This window comes from Erinaceus europaeus, chromosome 11, assembly GCF_950295315.1.
Source record: "Erinaceus europaeus chromosome 11, mEriEur2.1, whole genome shotgun sequence".
In the NCBI taxonomy this organism is placed as follows: domain Eukaryota; kingdom Metazoa; phylum Chordata; class Mammalia; order Eulipotyphla; family Erinaceidae; genus Erinaceus; species Erinaceus europaeus.
The window spans coordinates 21,485,066-21,502,655 of NC_080172.1; the positions used below are offsets into that span (position 1 = coordinate 21,485,066).

Here is a 17,590-nt window from a genome sequence, read left to right on the forward strand (position 1 = left end):
TATCCAGTCTCTTTCACCTTAACACTTTTGCTTACACTCTTTCCAGTACACAGACACACCTGTTTACGGGTGTGCGCCCAACTCACAGCAAAAGCCTGATAGACTCTTCACTCTTAATGCTAAACATCCTCCCTGAACCTGAAATGTCTCTCATATGGCATAATGCCTGCACCTTTGCACCTCAGTGCAAGCAGTCAAGTGTACAGGAACTCTTTAGACTAATGGCCTGCAGTTAGCAGCTAGCTAGTCCCATGATTTGGAGGATTTGTCTGTGGCTTTTTGATATGTGGACAAACTCCTTGGTCTCTCTCCTTTTGTTCTGAGCAGCTCATAAACTATCCCAAACAAACACATTTTTCTTTCCTCCTCTTTGGATTGACAACTGATACCTTCCTATGCTTGCTTTTTTTTTTTTTTTAAATTAAAAAATTTATTATTCCCTTTTTGTTATCCTTTTGCTGGTTTTTATTGTTGTGGTTATTATTATTGTTGTTATTATTGATGTCGCCATTGTTGGATAGGACAGAGAGAAATGGAGAGAGGAAGGGAAGACAGAGAGGGAGAGAGGAAGATAAACACCTGCAGACCTGCTTCACCGCTTGTGAAGCGACTCCCCTGCAGGTCCCTACGCTCTGTGACACCTGCGCTTAACCCGCTGCACTACCGCCCGACTCCCTTTCCTATGCTCTCTAAACTAATATAAACATTAACTTATAGTACCTGAGCATAGCTTGACTTTAGGTGAAGGAAAAAAAAATTGAACTGGTCGGAGAAGAAAATGAGGTTATACTTTTTTCTTTTCATGGACCATTCATGCAATAATTGTAATTATCTACTGTGTGCCAGGTCCTCTGCTAGGTGCATGAAATTATACTATGAGCAGCTGACTCCAGCTGGGAGAATGCCACCTGGGCCTTATAAACACTGCCTGCAGAGTGGGTGGTAGATAGTTGAGGGCATTTGGGTTCATGAGGAACAAAAATAAAGATTTTCACAGTGGGAGGTTTTAAGCTGTGAGACTAGCCGTGCCAAAACCACTTCAACAATAGCAACTGCGAGGGTGGGGCCGGAATCCTTCCTCTACTCCTGGTTTGTCAGAAGTGGAAGACTACACCAGATGCTGCTGAAGTCCCACGTTTAGTGCCCTGTCAGTGACTGGAAACCAGAGTCCCTTTGATCCACTCTGAGCAACCACATAGGTATTCATGCCCTGGGGCTGGGGCTGGGGGTGTTCTAACTGACTGACAAGAGGCTGGAAGTTAATTGCCTCTTTCAGTTTCACTCCAGGTTTCCCCTACATTCTAATTAGCAATAAATGAGCTTGGCTCACCTTAACCTGAGTTCTAAGAATGCTTTCTTGTCTAAGTTTTTCTGTGTAGCTAAGCAAGAATAAGAAAAGTCCTTCAACATAGACTTGTAAAGCTGGGACTCTTGACTTGCACCTAAATTCAATAAAATGTAGGGGTTCTATAGCTGTGTGTAGTTGAAAAACCCATAGGTGAAGTCCCAGAACATGATCAATTAAATGTGCCTTACAGAAAATGCACTGTTTGTTTGGCTTCTAGATGACATGCCTCCACCACCTCAGTCATTTCAATTATTGCCCTAGGGCCTCAGTAATCGGAGCAGGAATACTGATCTTTGACCTTCCCTTAAATTAAAAACAGTCCACTGCTGAAGTCCTTGAGAATGTGCTTGTGATAAAGCTTCAATTGGATTGGGGCACGGGAGAACTCTTGCCTTCTGTCCTTGTCTAGTGTTAACCACAGCGACCGAGAACCACTGGGAAGGCTCATCTGCCCAGAGATATTTAGATAACACACAGCCCTACAGTAAGGACACCAGCTTCATGCAACATCCAGGTGAAATTAGCATAAAACTGAAGCAGTCTATGGAAGTATGCTCCTTGTGAGAGGACACAAAAGAAAACCAATTTCAGGTAGAATCGTGAAAATGCAAATGTTTTCCTCTGTGTTTGGGCAGAGATGATTAGCTAGCTCTAAAGAATATTCTGCCTGTCGGGGCTGGGTAGTGGTACACATGTTACAATGCACAAGGACCCAGGTTTGAGTCCTCAGTCCCCACCTGCAGGGGGAAAACTACGAGTTGTGAAGTAGAGCTACAGGTGTCTCTCTGTCTCTCTTCCTGTCTAGCTCCCACTCCCCTCTTGATTTTTGGCTGTCTCTATCCATATAAATAAATAAATAAATAAATAAATAAATAAATATCCTTCCTGTTTTATGAAGTTACTGGACAGCTGTGCTCTGGTGTGGGCAGGATAGAGTCTGTGTTACCAGAAAGGAGTTGAGCTGTTCTGAGAAAGATTTGCTTTACTAACATTTATGATGCTTTCCCAGAATAACAGGGTGCTCTCTAGGAGGAGCAAATTTATAGGCTTAGTTAGAGGTTACCTCATTCCAAGAGTTGAAAAGCACTGTCAAACCCTGTTAAGATCTGAGGAACTGGGGCCAGGTAGTGGCCACCTAGTTAAGTATACACACTACAATGCACATGAACGGAGGTGGAGGGGTCCAAGTACCTGTTCCTCATTTGCAGGGGGAAAACTTCATGAGTAGTGAAGCAGGGCTGCAGGTGTCTGAATGTCTTCCCCCCTCTCTATTGCCCCCTCCCCTCTCAATTTTTCTGTTTCTATTTAATAAATTTAAAAAATTATCTGAGGGGGGCCGGGTGGTGGTTCACCTGGTTGAACGCACATGTTACAATTCACAAGGACCTAGGTTCAAGCCTCCGGTCCCCACCTGCAGAGGGAAAGCTTTGTGAGTGGTGAAGCAGTGTTGCAGGTGTCTCTCTGTCTCTCTTCTTCTCTATGACCCCTGTTCCTCTCAATTTCTGACTATCTCTATTTAATAAATAAATAAAGATAACAAAAATAATAATAAATAATTATCTGAGGAACCAAGGCCCTTATGGGACAATGAGTAAAAGTGCAGATCCTCATAGATATTCCTTGTTGTCTTACAGATGGTCGGTCCATGAACCTGCTCAAACCATACCAAGTTTAATGTGCTGGCTTTCAGTGTGTCATGAAATGTAGCTGAAAATGACATCACTCCAAGTCTATGTAAGAGAACTAGATCTAAGGTTTATCTGCCTACAACTACCCCAAAAACATGAGCTCTTGACTCCTTACCAAGCTAGCTCTGCAAAGAGCAGGAAAATAGAAGATTCATTCAGATCAGACTAATAAAAGAGGTATTTAGGATTATTGGACACACGATTTCTGAGAGAAAATAAGTGGCAACCTCCCCTGTGTGTTTTCCTTCAGGTCTAGTTTCTAGATTCAAGGTGGTATTTCAAGGCTTTATGACTTTGATTACTGAATTTACTGGTGCCTCCCTCCCCCCAACACACAAATAACTCCTTGTGTGCACTCCTGTGGGAGAGTAAGAGACATTCTTGGGATAGTGGAGCCTCTCTCCTTATCTCATGTTGGTCAGATACTGGCTGTGAATGAGGGAGACAGACACAAGTGGAACAATACTGCTGACATCTCAAATGAAGAGGCTCAGTTCCTCAAATCCTTATATGTCATTTGTATTCCTTTGCCTACTATAATAAGTTATTTCTATCTGTAGCAAAGGAAAAGAGGCAATAAGACATAAGAAAACTATGAACAGTACCCTTTGTAAAACATAGAGGCAAAAATCTTAAACTAAATACTAGCAAGCCAAATCCAACACATATAAAAGATCACATATATCATGATCAAGTGGTATTTGTCCCAAGAATGCAAAGTTGGTTTAACATCCTAAGAACCTATCTAATCATTCTATTTTATCAACTATACAACATACAATTTTAAAAATACATGTGGCGAAAAAAAAGCCCTATGGCAAAAAAAAATCAAAAAAACATAATTTCACATAAACTAGAAATAGAAAAGAATTTCTCCACACTGTGAAAGGATATTCCTATCACTATGAGCAGATTTAATGGTAAAAGATTGGAAGATTTTCTTTTATGAGTTGGAAAGATTAGAATATTAAGAACAAGAGAAATTGGTCAATTTTTCACTACTTCTATGCAGCGTTGCAGTGAGGTTCTAGTCAGGACAATTAGAAAATCAAAAAGGTAACTGTATAAAGTCCTTGGTTAAAACCCTACCTCAAGTACAAAAAAAAAAAAAAAAAAGGACAGAGGAAGAGGAGAGATAATGAAAGTCATTCAGTTCAGAATATTGGAAAGGTGGTAGGCAGTAGCGCGGCAGGTTAAGCACAGGTGGCACAAAGCCCAAGGACCAGCATAAGGATCCCAGTTCGAGCCCCCGGCTTCCCACCTGCAGGGGAGTCGCTTCACAGGTGGTGAAGCAGGTCTGCAGGTGTTTATCTTTCTTCCCCCACCCCTGTCTTCCCCTCCTTCCTCTATTTCTGTCCTAGCCAACAACAACAACACCAGTAACAACAATAATAACTATAACAATAAAAAAGCAAGGGCAACAAAAGAAAATAAATAAAAAATGTTTAAAAAAAGAATATTGGAAAGGAAAAGTAAGTACATCTCTGCAAATGCCATGATCATAAATATATAAAGCATAGACATTTTCATATACCTATGTATTTACTGAAGATCAAAATGCATTTTTACTTATGTAAGTTAAAAATACCAATATAATTCTTATTTGAGTTAAAATAGAATTTTAAAATTATTAAACCATTAACTTACAGCATGAACTTGTTTGTGCAAGTTATATTTTATGAGGCAGCCAGGTGGTGGTGCACTGGGTTAAGCACACAGTTTAAGTACTAAATGCAAGGACCCTGCAAGGATCCAGGTTTGAGCCCTTGCTCCCCACCTGCAGGGGGTCCACTTCACAAGTGATGAAGCAGGTTGGCAGGTGTCTTTCTCTTTCCCTATCTTCCTCTCAATTTCTCTCTGTCCTATCCAGTAAAATGGGGGGGAGGGGGAATGTTCACCAGGAGCAGTGGATTCATAGTGTGGACACTGAGCCATAACCCTGGAGGCAAAAAAAAAAAAAAGTTATATTTTATGACAAAAGTCAACATCTTCCAAAATCAAGAAAAAGAACTAGCAAAAGCCTTTGTGTTACATCTCTTCAAAATCTAGGGTAATAGAAAGATGTCAACTGGACTGTCATATCTGCTTCCTGATTGTTTTTGTTAAAATATATTAATTTGGGGGCCAGGCGGTAGCGCACCGGGTTAAGTGCATATAGTGCAAAATGCAAGGACCAGATCAAGGATCCCAGTTGAAGTTCCCGGCTCCCCATCTGTTGGGGCGGGGGGGGGCGCATGAGGAAAAGAGGTCACTTCACAAGCAGTGAAGCAGATCTGCAAGTATCTGTCGTTCTCTCCCCTCTCTGTCTTCCTTCCTCTCTTGATTTCTCTCTATCCAACAATAACAAGGGCAACAAAAATAGGGAAAAGTGGCTTCCAGAAGTAGTAGATTCATAGTGCAGGCACCGAGCCCCAGAGATAGCCCTGAAGGCAAAAAAAGATTATATATATATATGTGTGTATATATGTGTATATATGATTCTGTAATCATCTTTTTCTTTTTTTCTCCATGTCATCACTATTAATAGTTTACAGGATAGTTATTGACACATGAGTATATTTTCTTACCTCCCCATGATCACTGGGGACTGCTTCCACCACCAATACCAGTTTCCATTCACCATCATGTTCTGGCTACCCAACACCCTTCTCCCTAGTTCAATTTTTTGTTTTGCTGCAGTCCACCTAACCCAGCCAAGCTTCTCCCTGTGTTTCCTTTTTTTTTTTGGCCTTTCTTCTTAAATACCACCTATAAGCGAGATTATCTAGCTTTCATCTTTCTCCTCACTTAAGATGATTTCTTCAAGTTCAATCCAAGATATGAATAAAAAGAAGATTTCATCCTTTCTTTTTCTTTAAAAAAAAACTTTTTATTGGGGGATTAGTGGTTTATAGTCAACATTAAATCTAGTAGTTGGTACATGTGGAACATTTCTTCATTTTTTGCATGACACTCTAATCCCAGGCCTAAATCCTCCTCCACCATTACGCTCCAGGACCTGAACCTCCACCTTCTCCCAAAGTCCTTTACTTTGGTGCAGTACAGCAAACCCAGTCAAGTTCTGCTCTTGTTTTCCCTTCTTTTCTTATTTTTTGACTTCTATCTATAAGTGAGATCATCCCATATTCATCCTTCTTTTTTCTGACTTAGCTCACTTACCATCATTCCTTCAAGCTCTATTCAAAATGAGACAAAAAAGGTGAATTCATTATCCTTAACAGCTGAGTAGTATTCCATTGTATTCATACACCACAACTCTCTCAGCCACTCATCTGTTGATGGACACCTGGGTTGCTTCCAGGTTTTGGCTATTAAAAATTGTGCTGCTATGAACATAGATATATACAAATCTTTATAGATGGATGTGTTTGGTTCCTTAGGATACATCCCCAAGAAAGGAATTGCCAGATCATAGGGTAGGTCCATTTATAGCCTTCTGAGAGTTCTCCAGACTGCTCTCCACAAGGATTGAACCAAATTAAATTTCTACCAGCAGTGCAGGAGGGTTCCTTTAGCCCCACAACCTCTCTAGCATTGTTTCTGGCTATCTTCTGTGATGTATGACATTCTAACAGGAGTGATGTGGTACCTCATTTTGTCTCTATTTACATTTATCTGACAACCAGTAACTTAGAGCATTATTAAGATGTCTGTTGACCTTTTGGATCTCTTCTTTGGTGAATATTCTGTTCAATCCTCTTCCCACTTTTGGATGGAGTCTTTTTGTTGTTACTGTTGTTGCTGAGTTTGGTGAATTCTTCATATATTTTGGTTATTAGCCAATATATTGTGTGGTGTATGACATGTAAAGATCTTCTCCCATTCTGTAAGGAGTCTGTTTGGGTGGTGGTTTTTATTGCTGGCGCTTGGTGCCTGCACTATGAATCTAATGCTCCTGGCAGCCATCTTTTTTTCCATTTGTTGTTGTTATTGTTGTTGTTGGATAGGACAGAGACAAAGTAAAAGAGAAGAGGGAAACAAAGGGAGAAAAGCAATATAGACACCTGCAGACCTGATTAGCCACTTGCAAAGTGATCCCCCTGTAGCTGGGGAGCTGAGGTCTCAAACCAGAATCCTGACGCTGGTCATTGCGCTTAGCACCATGTGCACTTTACCCGGTGCACTACTGCCGGGCCCCTTAGCACAACTTTCTCAACCACTCATCCGTCATTGGACATCTGGGTTGCTTCTACATTTGGTTTATTACAAATTGTGCTGCTATGAACATAGGTGTATGTATATCTCTTTGCATAGGTATTTTTGCTCCCTTTGGGTAGATTCTTGGGAGAGGAGCTGCCAGGTCACATGGTGTGTTCATTCTAGTGTTCTGGAGATTCAGCAGAGGGTCTTCGATAGGGGTTGAACTAGTTTTCATTGCCACCAACAGTATCGAAGTGTTCCTCTTTCTATACGGCATCTTTTCAAATAATTATGCATATTACTCTTGATTCACCAAAACTTGACAAGTAGTTAATTTCTGAAAAGTTAGTTGGAATGTGGAATCTGAATGTACATCAGTGAGCTTTTTGTACTCATTAGTTTAAAATCTATAGTTCTATCTTGTACTTTGAATGAATCTGTTACACATGAATAAATCTGAACCATCCTATAGTGTTCATTTAGAAAACTGTTCCACTGACTTATACAATTCTTCCATATGACAAAGCATTTTGTTCTACATTGTCAAAAAGAAAATCACATTCATTAACTTTATCATCCATCTCCATCAGAATGTTTCTAGGTATTAAGAAGCTATTTCAGTGACAAGTGACAAAGAGTAGATTTTCAAAGCAATAATTTTCTCTGGAAAGTTCATGTTTTATCATTATCAACAAATATCCTTTGACTTTCTTAAAATAAGAGGAACAATTTTTAATACAGCTAAGATAGCAAAAAAAAAAAAAGAGGACCTATGTTTATATCTTCTCTATTTTTTATTGGAAGTTAATGGTTTACATTAACAGTACAGTTGCCTCATCTTACCAATATAGGTGTCTGCAAAACATTTTAGTTTGTCAGTTATTATTTTGACCCTTACCCAGAAGACAGCATAAAACAAATGTAGTTTTTATTTTTTTATTAATTCCACACAAATTTCAAAACAGTAAACTTAAGTAAGGTAAAGTTTGTAAAAAATATACAATATACACAATATTGATTGCATGTGGAATACATGTATGTGAATGGAAGTAGGAGAAATTATTAAAAAGAAGAAACTTGTGTTGACCAGTGTGAAGATAAGCAATAAAATCATTAATATAGTTAAGAGTTATTTGTTTGTTTGTTTGTTTTTATTGCCACCAGGGTTATTGCTGGGGCTTAGTGCCTGCACAATGAATTCAACACTTCAAGCGGATTCTATGTGGGTCAGGGCTTGAACCTAGGCTGTCCTTTTTTCTTTTCTTTTTCTTTCTTTCTTTTTTTTTGCCTACAGGGTAATTGCTGGGGCTCGGTGCTGGCACTGCGAATCCATTCCTCCTGGAGGCCATTTTTTCCCCATTTTTGTTGCCCTTTGTTGCTCTTGTTGTTGTTATTATTGATGTTGTTGTTGGACAGGACAGAGAGAAATCGAGAGAGGAAGGGAAGACAGAGAGAGGGAGAGAAAGACAGACACCAGCAGACCTGCTTCACCGCCCATGAAGCGACCACCCTGCAGGTGGGGCCGGGGTGCCCAAACCCGGATCCTTACACTGGTATTTGCGTTTCGTGCCATATGCGCTTAACCCACTTCGCTACCACCCAGCCCCCTTTTTCTTCCTTTTTATTTGATATAACAGAGAGATTGAGAAGGAAGAGGAAATAGAAAAGGAAAGAGAAAGAAGGAAAGAGACACCTGCAGCGCTGCCTCACCACTCATGAAGCTCCCTTCTTGCAGATGGGACCAGATGCTTACATTGGAGTCATTATAAAGATAAAATGTGTGCACTTAACGGAGTATGACACCACCCACACCTGTAGTTGAGATTTTTTTAAGCGTATTTTACCTTGAAACCCAATATATATTTAACTTCAACAAATGTTTCACAATCATAAATTACATCCACTATATTCAATGTTCTCTATAGTTAATTAATTTTGTCATGATTGTACTTCACCACTCTAGACTAACTTTTCCAGACAGAAAGAGGGAGACAGACACAGAGGAAAAAAGAGGAAAAGACACTGATGCTTCCCCCAGAGCAGTGAGGATCAGGCTTGAACTGGAGTTGTGCACGTAGTAAGGCATAGAACCTACCCAGGTGAGCTATCTTGCTGGTCATCTATTTGATGTAAAAATACATATTTAGCAGTCCAGCAAAATAGCTCACTTGAATAGTGAACTGATTTGCCATATGTACAAGCTAGGTTCAAATAGTGTCCTCTTCACATTGGTGATAGCTTTGGTATTATGTTGTATCTGTTTGTCTATCTTTAAAAAAGCATCATCCTGGAACCATGGAGACACCAGCAACAAGAGTGACAACAAAATTTTGTTCGTTTTGTAAGAGACCAGAACACAATTTGGATTGAATCCAGGACTTTAAAAGCCTACACTACACTTTCCTGAGTCACCCCCCTCCCCGGTTGCTTAATCTCCCTCCTCTTCATCTTTTATGCCACCAAAACATCACTAGGATTCTGTGCCTATATGATTCCATTAGTCCTGGCAAAGTCTTTCTTTCTTTCTTTCTTTCTTTCTTTCTTTCTTTCTTTCTTTCTTTCTTTCTTTCTTTCTCTCTTTCCTTCTTTTTAGAAGAGGAGAGAGATAGGAGTGAGATAGAGAGAGAGAAAGTGTGACAGTGAAGACAGACAGACATCACTACTGCTCCACTACTCCTGAAACTTCCTTAGGCCTGGACCCATATGTGGTAGCTGGGGATCAGAACTCGGGTCCTTGTGCATGAGTAAGTGTGTTCTCTACCAGATGAGTCATCTCCCAGACTCTGCTTAATTTTGTTTTAATGTTGGTCACAACCCACTATTTTTACATTTGGAAAACTGCACCATTCCTTGGTAAGAATTCCAAGAGCTCAGTTGCAGATAATCTAACAGCTTTAAATGTATTTGACAAAGACCCCAAAATCAATTAAGCACAAAATGTTTTTCAAGGAGTGGAAAGTTTTCCTTCCTTTAATTCTGTACAGATACATTTTGGACTAATTTGTCTTTCTTTCTTTTTTTTAATCAGAGTACTGCTCTGCTTTGGCTTATGGTGGTGCAAGAGATTGAAGCTGGAACTACTTCAGAGCCTCAAGCATGAGAACCTCTTTGCGTAACCATTATGCTATCTACCGCCGCCCTAATTTGAATTTCTGATTGACGTGCATGCTAGCCAAAATAATAATGCCCCAAGTCCACATCTTAACTCCAGGAAATGTGTGAATTTGTTACCTCGCATGGCAAAGGAGAATAAAGTTTTCCAATAGCATTAAGGTTGTTAATTATTTGACCTTCAAATTGGGAGATTAATCTAAACTATCTACTTGGGCCCAATAAAGTCATACACACACAAAAATCCTTAACTGTTGAACAGAGAGACAGAAGAAGCGATTCAGGTGGTAATGTGAGCGGTGACTAGGCCTTGATGAGCTAAGAGGAAAGAAGGACCACCTACATAGAAAACGAAAAAGCAACAAAGTAGATTTTACTGAGATGGACAGAAAGAAATGCAGCCTTACCTATACTTTGATTTTAGTTGGCTAAGGCCCAACTCAGGCTGCCCTATAGAAAGTAAGATAATGAACTGGTATGTTTAAGTTACTGAGGTTTATGGTGATTTGTTACAGCAACAGATGTGAAATAAGCTGAGTACAGTTAGAAAAATCTAATCTAAGGGGCCGTGTGGTAGCTCAGTAGGTTAAGTGTACATGGCTTGAAGAGCAAGGACCATGTAAGGATTTGGGTTAAGCACACAGCTCCCCAACTTCAGGGGGTGCTTCATAAGCAGTGAAGCAGGTCTGCAGGTGTCTTTCTCTCCCTGTCCCTGTCTTCTCCTCTCTCAATTTCTCTCTGTCCTATCCAAACAACAATAACAACAACAAGGGCAACAAAAATGGGGAAAAGTGGCATCCAGGAGTAGTGGATTCGTAGGGCAGACACCGAGCCCCAGCCATAATCCTGGAGGCAAAAAAAAAAAAAAAAAAAAAAAAAAACCTAATCACTTTCTACCAAACTAGTAACTACAAATCCCACAATTCTTAACTACAAGGAGGGATGGCAAAGCTTCAGAAAAGTTACTGCAAGTAGAGTTGCTTGGCAACAAGAAAAATAAACAGTTTCAGAAGCAGCCAGCTGGATAATTGAATCTTTTCGCAGACTCTCTTGGTATACATTTCTGTTTCGTTGTTTTTTTTTCTCTTTGTCTTTAACTATTTTACCTTGAAAATTTCAGAGAGTACTTCAATATATACAGAGAGAGAGAAAGAGAGAAATTTTCTCAAATATGTAAATTTATTTGAAGGAATAAATTTGGGGGAAAAAACTGGCTCTTAGACTTCCTGAGTAAAGGTAATAAGTAAATTGGCAATTGTTTTTACATTTATTTATTTATTTTATTTTATTTACTGGGTAGAGACAGAAATAGAGAGAGAAGGCGCAAATAGAGGGAAAGAGAAACAGAGAGATACCTGCAGCCCTGCTTCACCACTTGTGAAGCTTCCACCTACATCTGGAGACTGGGGGCTTGAACTCGGGTCCTGTGCATTATAATATGTGTGCTGAACCTGGTGTGCCACTGCTCAAACCTTACATCAGCAACTATTAGGTGTCTCTTGGGTCACAGACCATTTGAAACTGAGTACAGACATAGCTTTACATACAGTGTTTCATTTGTCTTTGAGTGTACAGCCATACTAATACTTACAATATAAGCAGCTGCTCTCGATTGTTGTCTTTGTGATGCCATGTTTTTACTTTATTTTAAAGATTTGTTTATTCACTACATATGAGAGATAGTTCCAAATAAGACAAAGGAAGAAAGAGAGAAGCCAAAGTGTTACTCTGGCACATATGGCTCTGGGACCTGAACACAGAACTTTCGGCATAGCAGCCTAGTACTCTATCAGTTGAACCTTATTTCTTTATTCTCATGTTTGATTTTCTTAAGGGATAAATTTCTATAAAATGGTCACGTAACATTGCATCACATAGCACATTAAAAAAAATATCTTTAACTGACTATGAAAGGCTAAATTTTCTTCAAAGGACTTATGCTTTTGGTTTTCGTCATCAATAGGATCTAAGTCCAAAACTTTATTGCTAAAGGATGTGGGTTTTTAAATCCTATAACTGTGAGCTCTGTGGGAGTGACTTTGTCAGCAGAACAGCTCTGAAGTATCACTTTCGACAAAAGCATCTTGGAGAAGTTCATTGTGAAGAATGTGGCCAAGAGGCCCTGAGGGAGATACTCCATGATCACAGTAAGAAGGTACAACTGGGTAAAATCTTTGGGCTTTTCTCTACTTTTTCAATGACACATATCTTGTTTGTTTGTTTATGAGAGAGGCAGAGGGAGAGACTGAAAGAAACCACAGCTCAAACCTGGCTTGTGCACATGGCAAGGCAGCACACTATGCAAGTGAACCTTTTTTTGTCAGCCTTGTTTACTTCTAATAGTGATCTCTTCATGGAGATCTCTTAACAGAAAACTGAAAAGTGTTTTTTTTTTTTTTTTTAAATGTGACCACAGGACCCGTGGTAAGGTGCAGAGGGTAATGCTGCTGGTCTTGACCTCTGCTATTGCAAAAGCAGAATTCCCTGCAAGTGTGAGCATGTCTAGGGTAGCTACTGTTACAGAAATTATTACCACTAAGTACTTTGTATTGAGGTAGGACTCCCCCTACCGTAGACTTTCTTTTTTGCATTTTTATTTGTTTGCTTAGGATTTATTCACAACGAGAAAAAGAAACAAGAGCATTGCTCTGGCATATGTAGTACTGAGACTGAACCTAGAGCCTAACACACGCAGCACCTGTGCTGTACTTGCTGAGCTACCTCTCAGCCTCGAATTTCTCTTTCCTTCCCCCATTCCTCCCTCTCTCCCTCCCTCCCTTCCTTCCTTCCTTCCTTCCTTCCTTCCTTCCTTCCTTCCTTCCTTCCGACCTTCCTTCCGACCTTCCTTCCTTCTTTCCTTCCCTCCCTCCCCCTTTTTGCATTATTTATGATTATAAAGAGATAAAGAGAAAAGGATACCCAGAGAGAGACTAGAACACTGCTCAGCTCTGGCATATGGGAGGTTTTGGGGATTGAACCTGGGACCTCAATATATATATATATTGCATAACAAATATATATATATATTGCATAACCAATCACTATGCTGTCTCCCTGGTCTGAACTTTTTAGCTTCAAAATGACCATAAGGGGACCAGTTAGTGGTGCACCTGGTCTGAGTGCACATATAAAATACAATACACAAGGACCAAGGTTCAAATCCCTGGTCTCCTCCTCCAGGGGAAAAGCTTTACAAGTGGTGAAGTAGTGCTGCAGGTGTCTCTCTATTCTCTTCCTCTCTATCTCCCCCTTCCCGCTCAATTTCTGACTGTCCCTAGACAATAAATAAAGATAATTTTAAAATATTTTTTTATATTTTATTTTATTTTTTAGTATATTCCTCTTTCTCCTCCCTGCTTTACAAATGAAGGAACAAAAACCAAAATCCCAGTTAGGTTAAAAGTTTTACCCCAAGATCTTGTAAAAGTATGTGTTAGAAAGAATCAGGAGGGGTCCAGGTAGTGGCACACCTGGTTAAGCACACACACTACAGTGCACAAGGATCTGGATTCAAGCCCCTGGTCCCTACCTGCAGGGGAAAAACTTTATGAGTGGTAAAGCAGGGCTGCAGATGTCTCTGTCTCTCTACCTTTCAATTTCTCTCTGTCTCTAGCTAATAATAAATAAAAATATTTTTTTTAAAAAAAGAAAAATCAGGATCTCATTTTTTATGATTTTAGAAAACAAAACCTAGTTCTTAAAAAAAAAAAGTATCCTCTTTCAATGCTATGGTTCTCATAGTTCATTGCCTTTCTGATCTATAGCAGTTTTCTCTGTATCAAAAGAACTAAGGGCCTTAGCTGTGTTTTGAGAGCAGATAATGAACTGTACCCATGAATTGGAGTGCTTGGTAAGAAGTCAAATGAAGATTAACAGATCTTTTAAGCCATTCTCATGGTTCCTGTGTTAATTATCTACTTGCTTTCAGTCTGCACATGACAGGTCATCCACGGAAATACATAAGCTAAACTGGGAATGCCTAGAAGAAAGAGATATAATGCATATGGCTACAGAAACATCAAAGACCTGTAGAATGTGTTCTCAATACTTTGGAACAGCCCTCCGAGAGAAACATGATATGCAAGAGCATCACTTCACAGCCAATAAAAGAGGTAAAGGAGATGCCAGCTCTTTCCGTCTATGTATGTTCTCACAACAAAAAACATATTTTGACTTTCCCTCAGAGCACAGCATAATGCTTTTTTTTTTTTTCATAAATAAGAAGCAGAGAAAGAAGAGCATGGAACCAGGATGCGTCATGAGAATATAACACACACCCTTAGTGTAGTAGGGAAGGAGGATAATTCTGCAGTTACACTGGGGAGGGAAGTTAGAAATCAGAGATAATGTTCCAAGGTACAATGCAGAGACACTATTCTAGCACCAGAAACATTGTCAGAAGTGAGTCAAAGAGCCGGAATCTGGAAGGGAATCAGGTTAACATTAGTCTGTGTCAAAAGTAACTGTGTAAGGTACTATGCTTTTTACTTTCATATGTGTGATCTGTGTTTCAAATTAACTTGTATTTACTGATCTGTGAAAGTTGTCTGATTATTTAACATTTTTTCTCCAGGAAACAATTGACTCAAGATAAAAAAAAAAGTTTCTAAAAGTTAATATTGATTATTTTTGGGTAAATGTCTCTAATGGGAGTAGTATATGAATTTTTTCGTACAGTTAAAATAAAATGTGAAGAACTTTTGTGGTGGGTATAGTGAAGAAATATAGCTCTCTGTGTAATCTTATAATCTTGTAGACATTTATTAAATCACTAGTTATAAAAAACAACAACAACAACAATAATAGGGCAGGGGTATAGCATAATGGTTATGCAAACAGACTCTCATGCCGGAGGCTCCAAAGTCCCAGGATCAATCCCCTGCACCACCATAAGCCAGAGCTGAGCAGTGCTCTGGTAATAAAATAAATAAATAAATAAATAAATAAATAAATAAATAAAATTTAAAAAACAATAATAAAAAGGTATGTGTGAGCAAAAGAGACTAAACAAGGACTAATAAGGACTAAACAAGGGAGTGTGTAGTCCTGAATGTTCACATGAAGATTCTTGTTATAAGTATGTTCTGATGTTCATTCTGCTTTCCGCTATGATCCTTGTTTGTTTGTAAATGGGTTGGTGGGGCTTAAATCTTTTTTAGGGTTTGAGATACTTTTAGTTCTTGTGTACTGATTTCTCATTTAGTTGACTTGGCAAACGCTAGAAGAAGAATTTAGTTGACTGATGGTTGAAGAATGTGATCTTGTTACCAAATCCATGGCACAAATTGCTTGAAGCCCAATTAATTGAGAGACAAAAGTTGGTGCAAGGAAAGCAAGTCTGTTCAGGTGCTAACAATCTGAGAAGATGACAGACATTAATGCCTAAAAAAAAAACAAAAAAACCTCTTCCACTTATGCAGGGATTTGTAGTGGAGAAAGTACCAGAGTTGGACTGTTTAGCTAGTGTAAGTGGTTACAACAACTTTTCCTGAAGGTCTAGCCACAGGCTCCTAGGTTAGCTTTTTTTTTTTTGTCTTTTATTAGTAGCAGTAGATTAGAAAAGGGGGCGTGGCCCGGGAGGTGGCACAGTGGGTAAAGCACTGGACCCAAAAGCAGGAGGTCCTGAGTTCAGTCCCCAACATCACATGTGCCAGAGTAATGTCTGCTTCTTTCTCTGTCTCCTGATGTCTTTCTTATTAATAAAGAAATAAATAAGTAAAGGGGGAGGCAAAGGGGAGTGTGAGGATATAAGAAGTATGTGTGTTGAGACCAAGATAGCTTTTTTTTTTTTTGCTTCTGGGATTGTTGCTGGGGCTTGGTGCTTGCATTATGAATCCACTGCTTCTGGCAGCCATCTTTTTCCCATTGTGGTTGTAAAGAACAGAGAGAAACTGAGAGAAGGGGAAGAGAAAGACACCTGCACACGTGCTTCACTACTTGTGAGGTGGCCCCCTGCAAATGGGGAGACTGGGCCTCCAACAGGGATCCTTGTGGGGATCCTTGCAATTCGTACTATGTGCAGTTAGCCCTATGGGCTACTGCCCTGCCCCCCAAGCTAGCTTGTCTGCTGCTTGCTCACTAACGATCTATGTGATGTGTTTCAGTTCTCTGATGTGCTCAGTTTTATATATAGCTGAATATACTTTCAGGTAAAAAAAAAAAAAAAGTCTATTGAAAAGAACTCCCCAAGTAGCTCAGTGATGTTTTCTTCAAGGCATTTGTATAGGCCTGAGGCCAATCTAAAATTAATTCTCAGTAATAATGTGAATTTTTTCTTTAAAAAATGAGGACTATTTTATGATTACAAATTATTAAGGATTTTTTTTAACCAGTTCCTTCTGTGCATGTTACGGAAGTTTCTTTGCTGTTGAAGATTAAGATATATTACCCCACAACATGTCACTTTGACATATTTATTATCTCGAGTTGAAGAAAGATGAGAAACAGTATATGCAAGTAGAACTATCTGCTTTTCTGTTTCTGTCTAGAGACAGGACATAAATGTCCCCTTTCTGTACCAGGATGAGGACAGTGATCTTTATTTAACTCAGAGACAGTGGACCACAATGAGTCCACAGAAACAAATCTTACTAAAATCTTTCACAAGTTCCCTCACCAAGTTTCTCATTTACTTCTCCACAATTTACCAGCTTTAGAAGTCCCAATTTCCCTTTCCTTAGTCAAGTCACCTCATCTTTTATTATAATGGTATCTGGTTTGTTTTTATTTTTGTATCTTATTTTTTTATTATTAGAATACTGTTCAGCTCTGGCTTATGTTGGTGGGGGTGGCAGCAAGGGTGGGAGGTGGGAAGTGAACCTCAGACCTGTGAGCATGAAAGACTTTTGTGTCATGAAAGACTTTTTGTGTTGTGTCATGAAAGACTTTTGTATAGTACCAGTTTGTTATCTCCCTTTCCAGGATTGATCTTTGATCTGACGTTGGTATGCTTCTAAATTCTGCTTCTAAGACCCCTTCTGTTGCATTGCTTGACGTTGTGGTCTATTTTCTTTTCTTTTCTTTTTTTTTTTTCCCCTCCAGGGTTATTGCTGGGCTCGGTGCCTGCACCATGAACCCACCGCTCCTGGAGGCCATTTTTCCCCCTTTTTGTTGCCCTAGTTGTTGCAGCCTCGCTGCGGTTATTATTGCCATTGTTGACGTTGCTTTGTTGTTGGATAGGACAGAGAGAAATGGAGAGAGGAGGAGAAGACAGAGAGAGAGAGAGGGGAGAGAAAGATAGACACCTGCAGACCTGCTTCACCGCCGTGAAGCGACTCCCCTGCAGGTGGGGAGCCGGGGGCTC

General features: G+C 39.6%; 1 protein-coding gene across 1 annotated transcript in view; it reads left to right on the top strand.

Annotated features, from left to right (window-relative positions):
* Nucleotides 1–2,979: 2,979 nt before the first annotated feature.
* LOC132541313 (2'-5'-oligoadenylate synthase 1-like) overlaps nucleotides 2,980–17,590 on the top strand; it is a 43,068-nt gene continuing 28,457 nt past the window's right edge. The window contains exons 1-3 of the mRNA XM_060201195.1: nucleotides 2,980–3,082; nucleotides 12,251–12,442; nucleotides 14,216–14,399. Of these exons, the coding sequence (XP_060057178.1) occupies nucleotides 12,281–12,442; nucleotides 14,216–14,399 (346 nt within the window). The 5' untranslated portion in view covers nucleotides 2,980–3,082; nucleotides 12,251–12,280. The remainder of the gene's footprint in view (nucleotides 3,083–12,250; nucleotides 12,443–14,215; nucleotides 14,400–17,590) is intronic.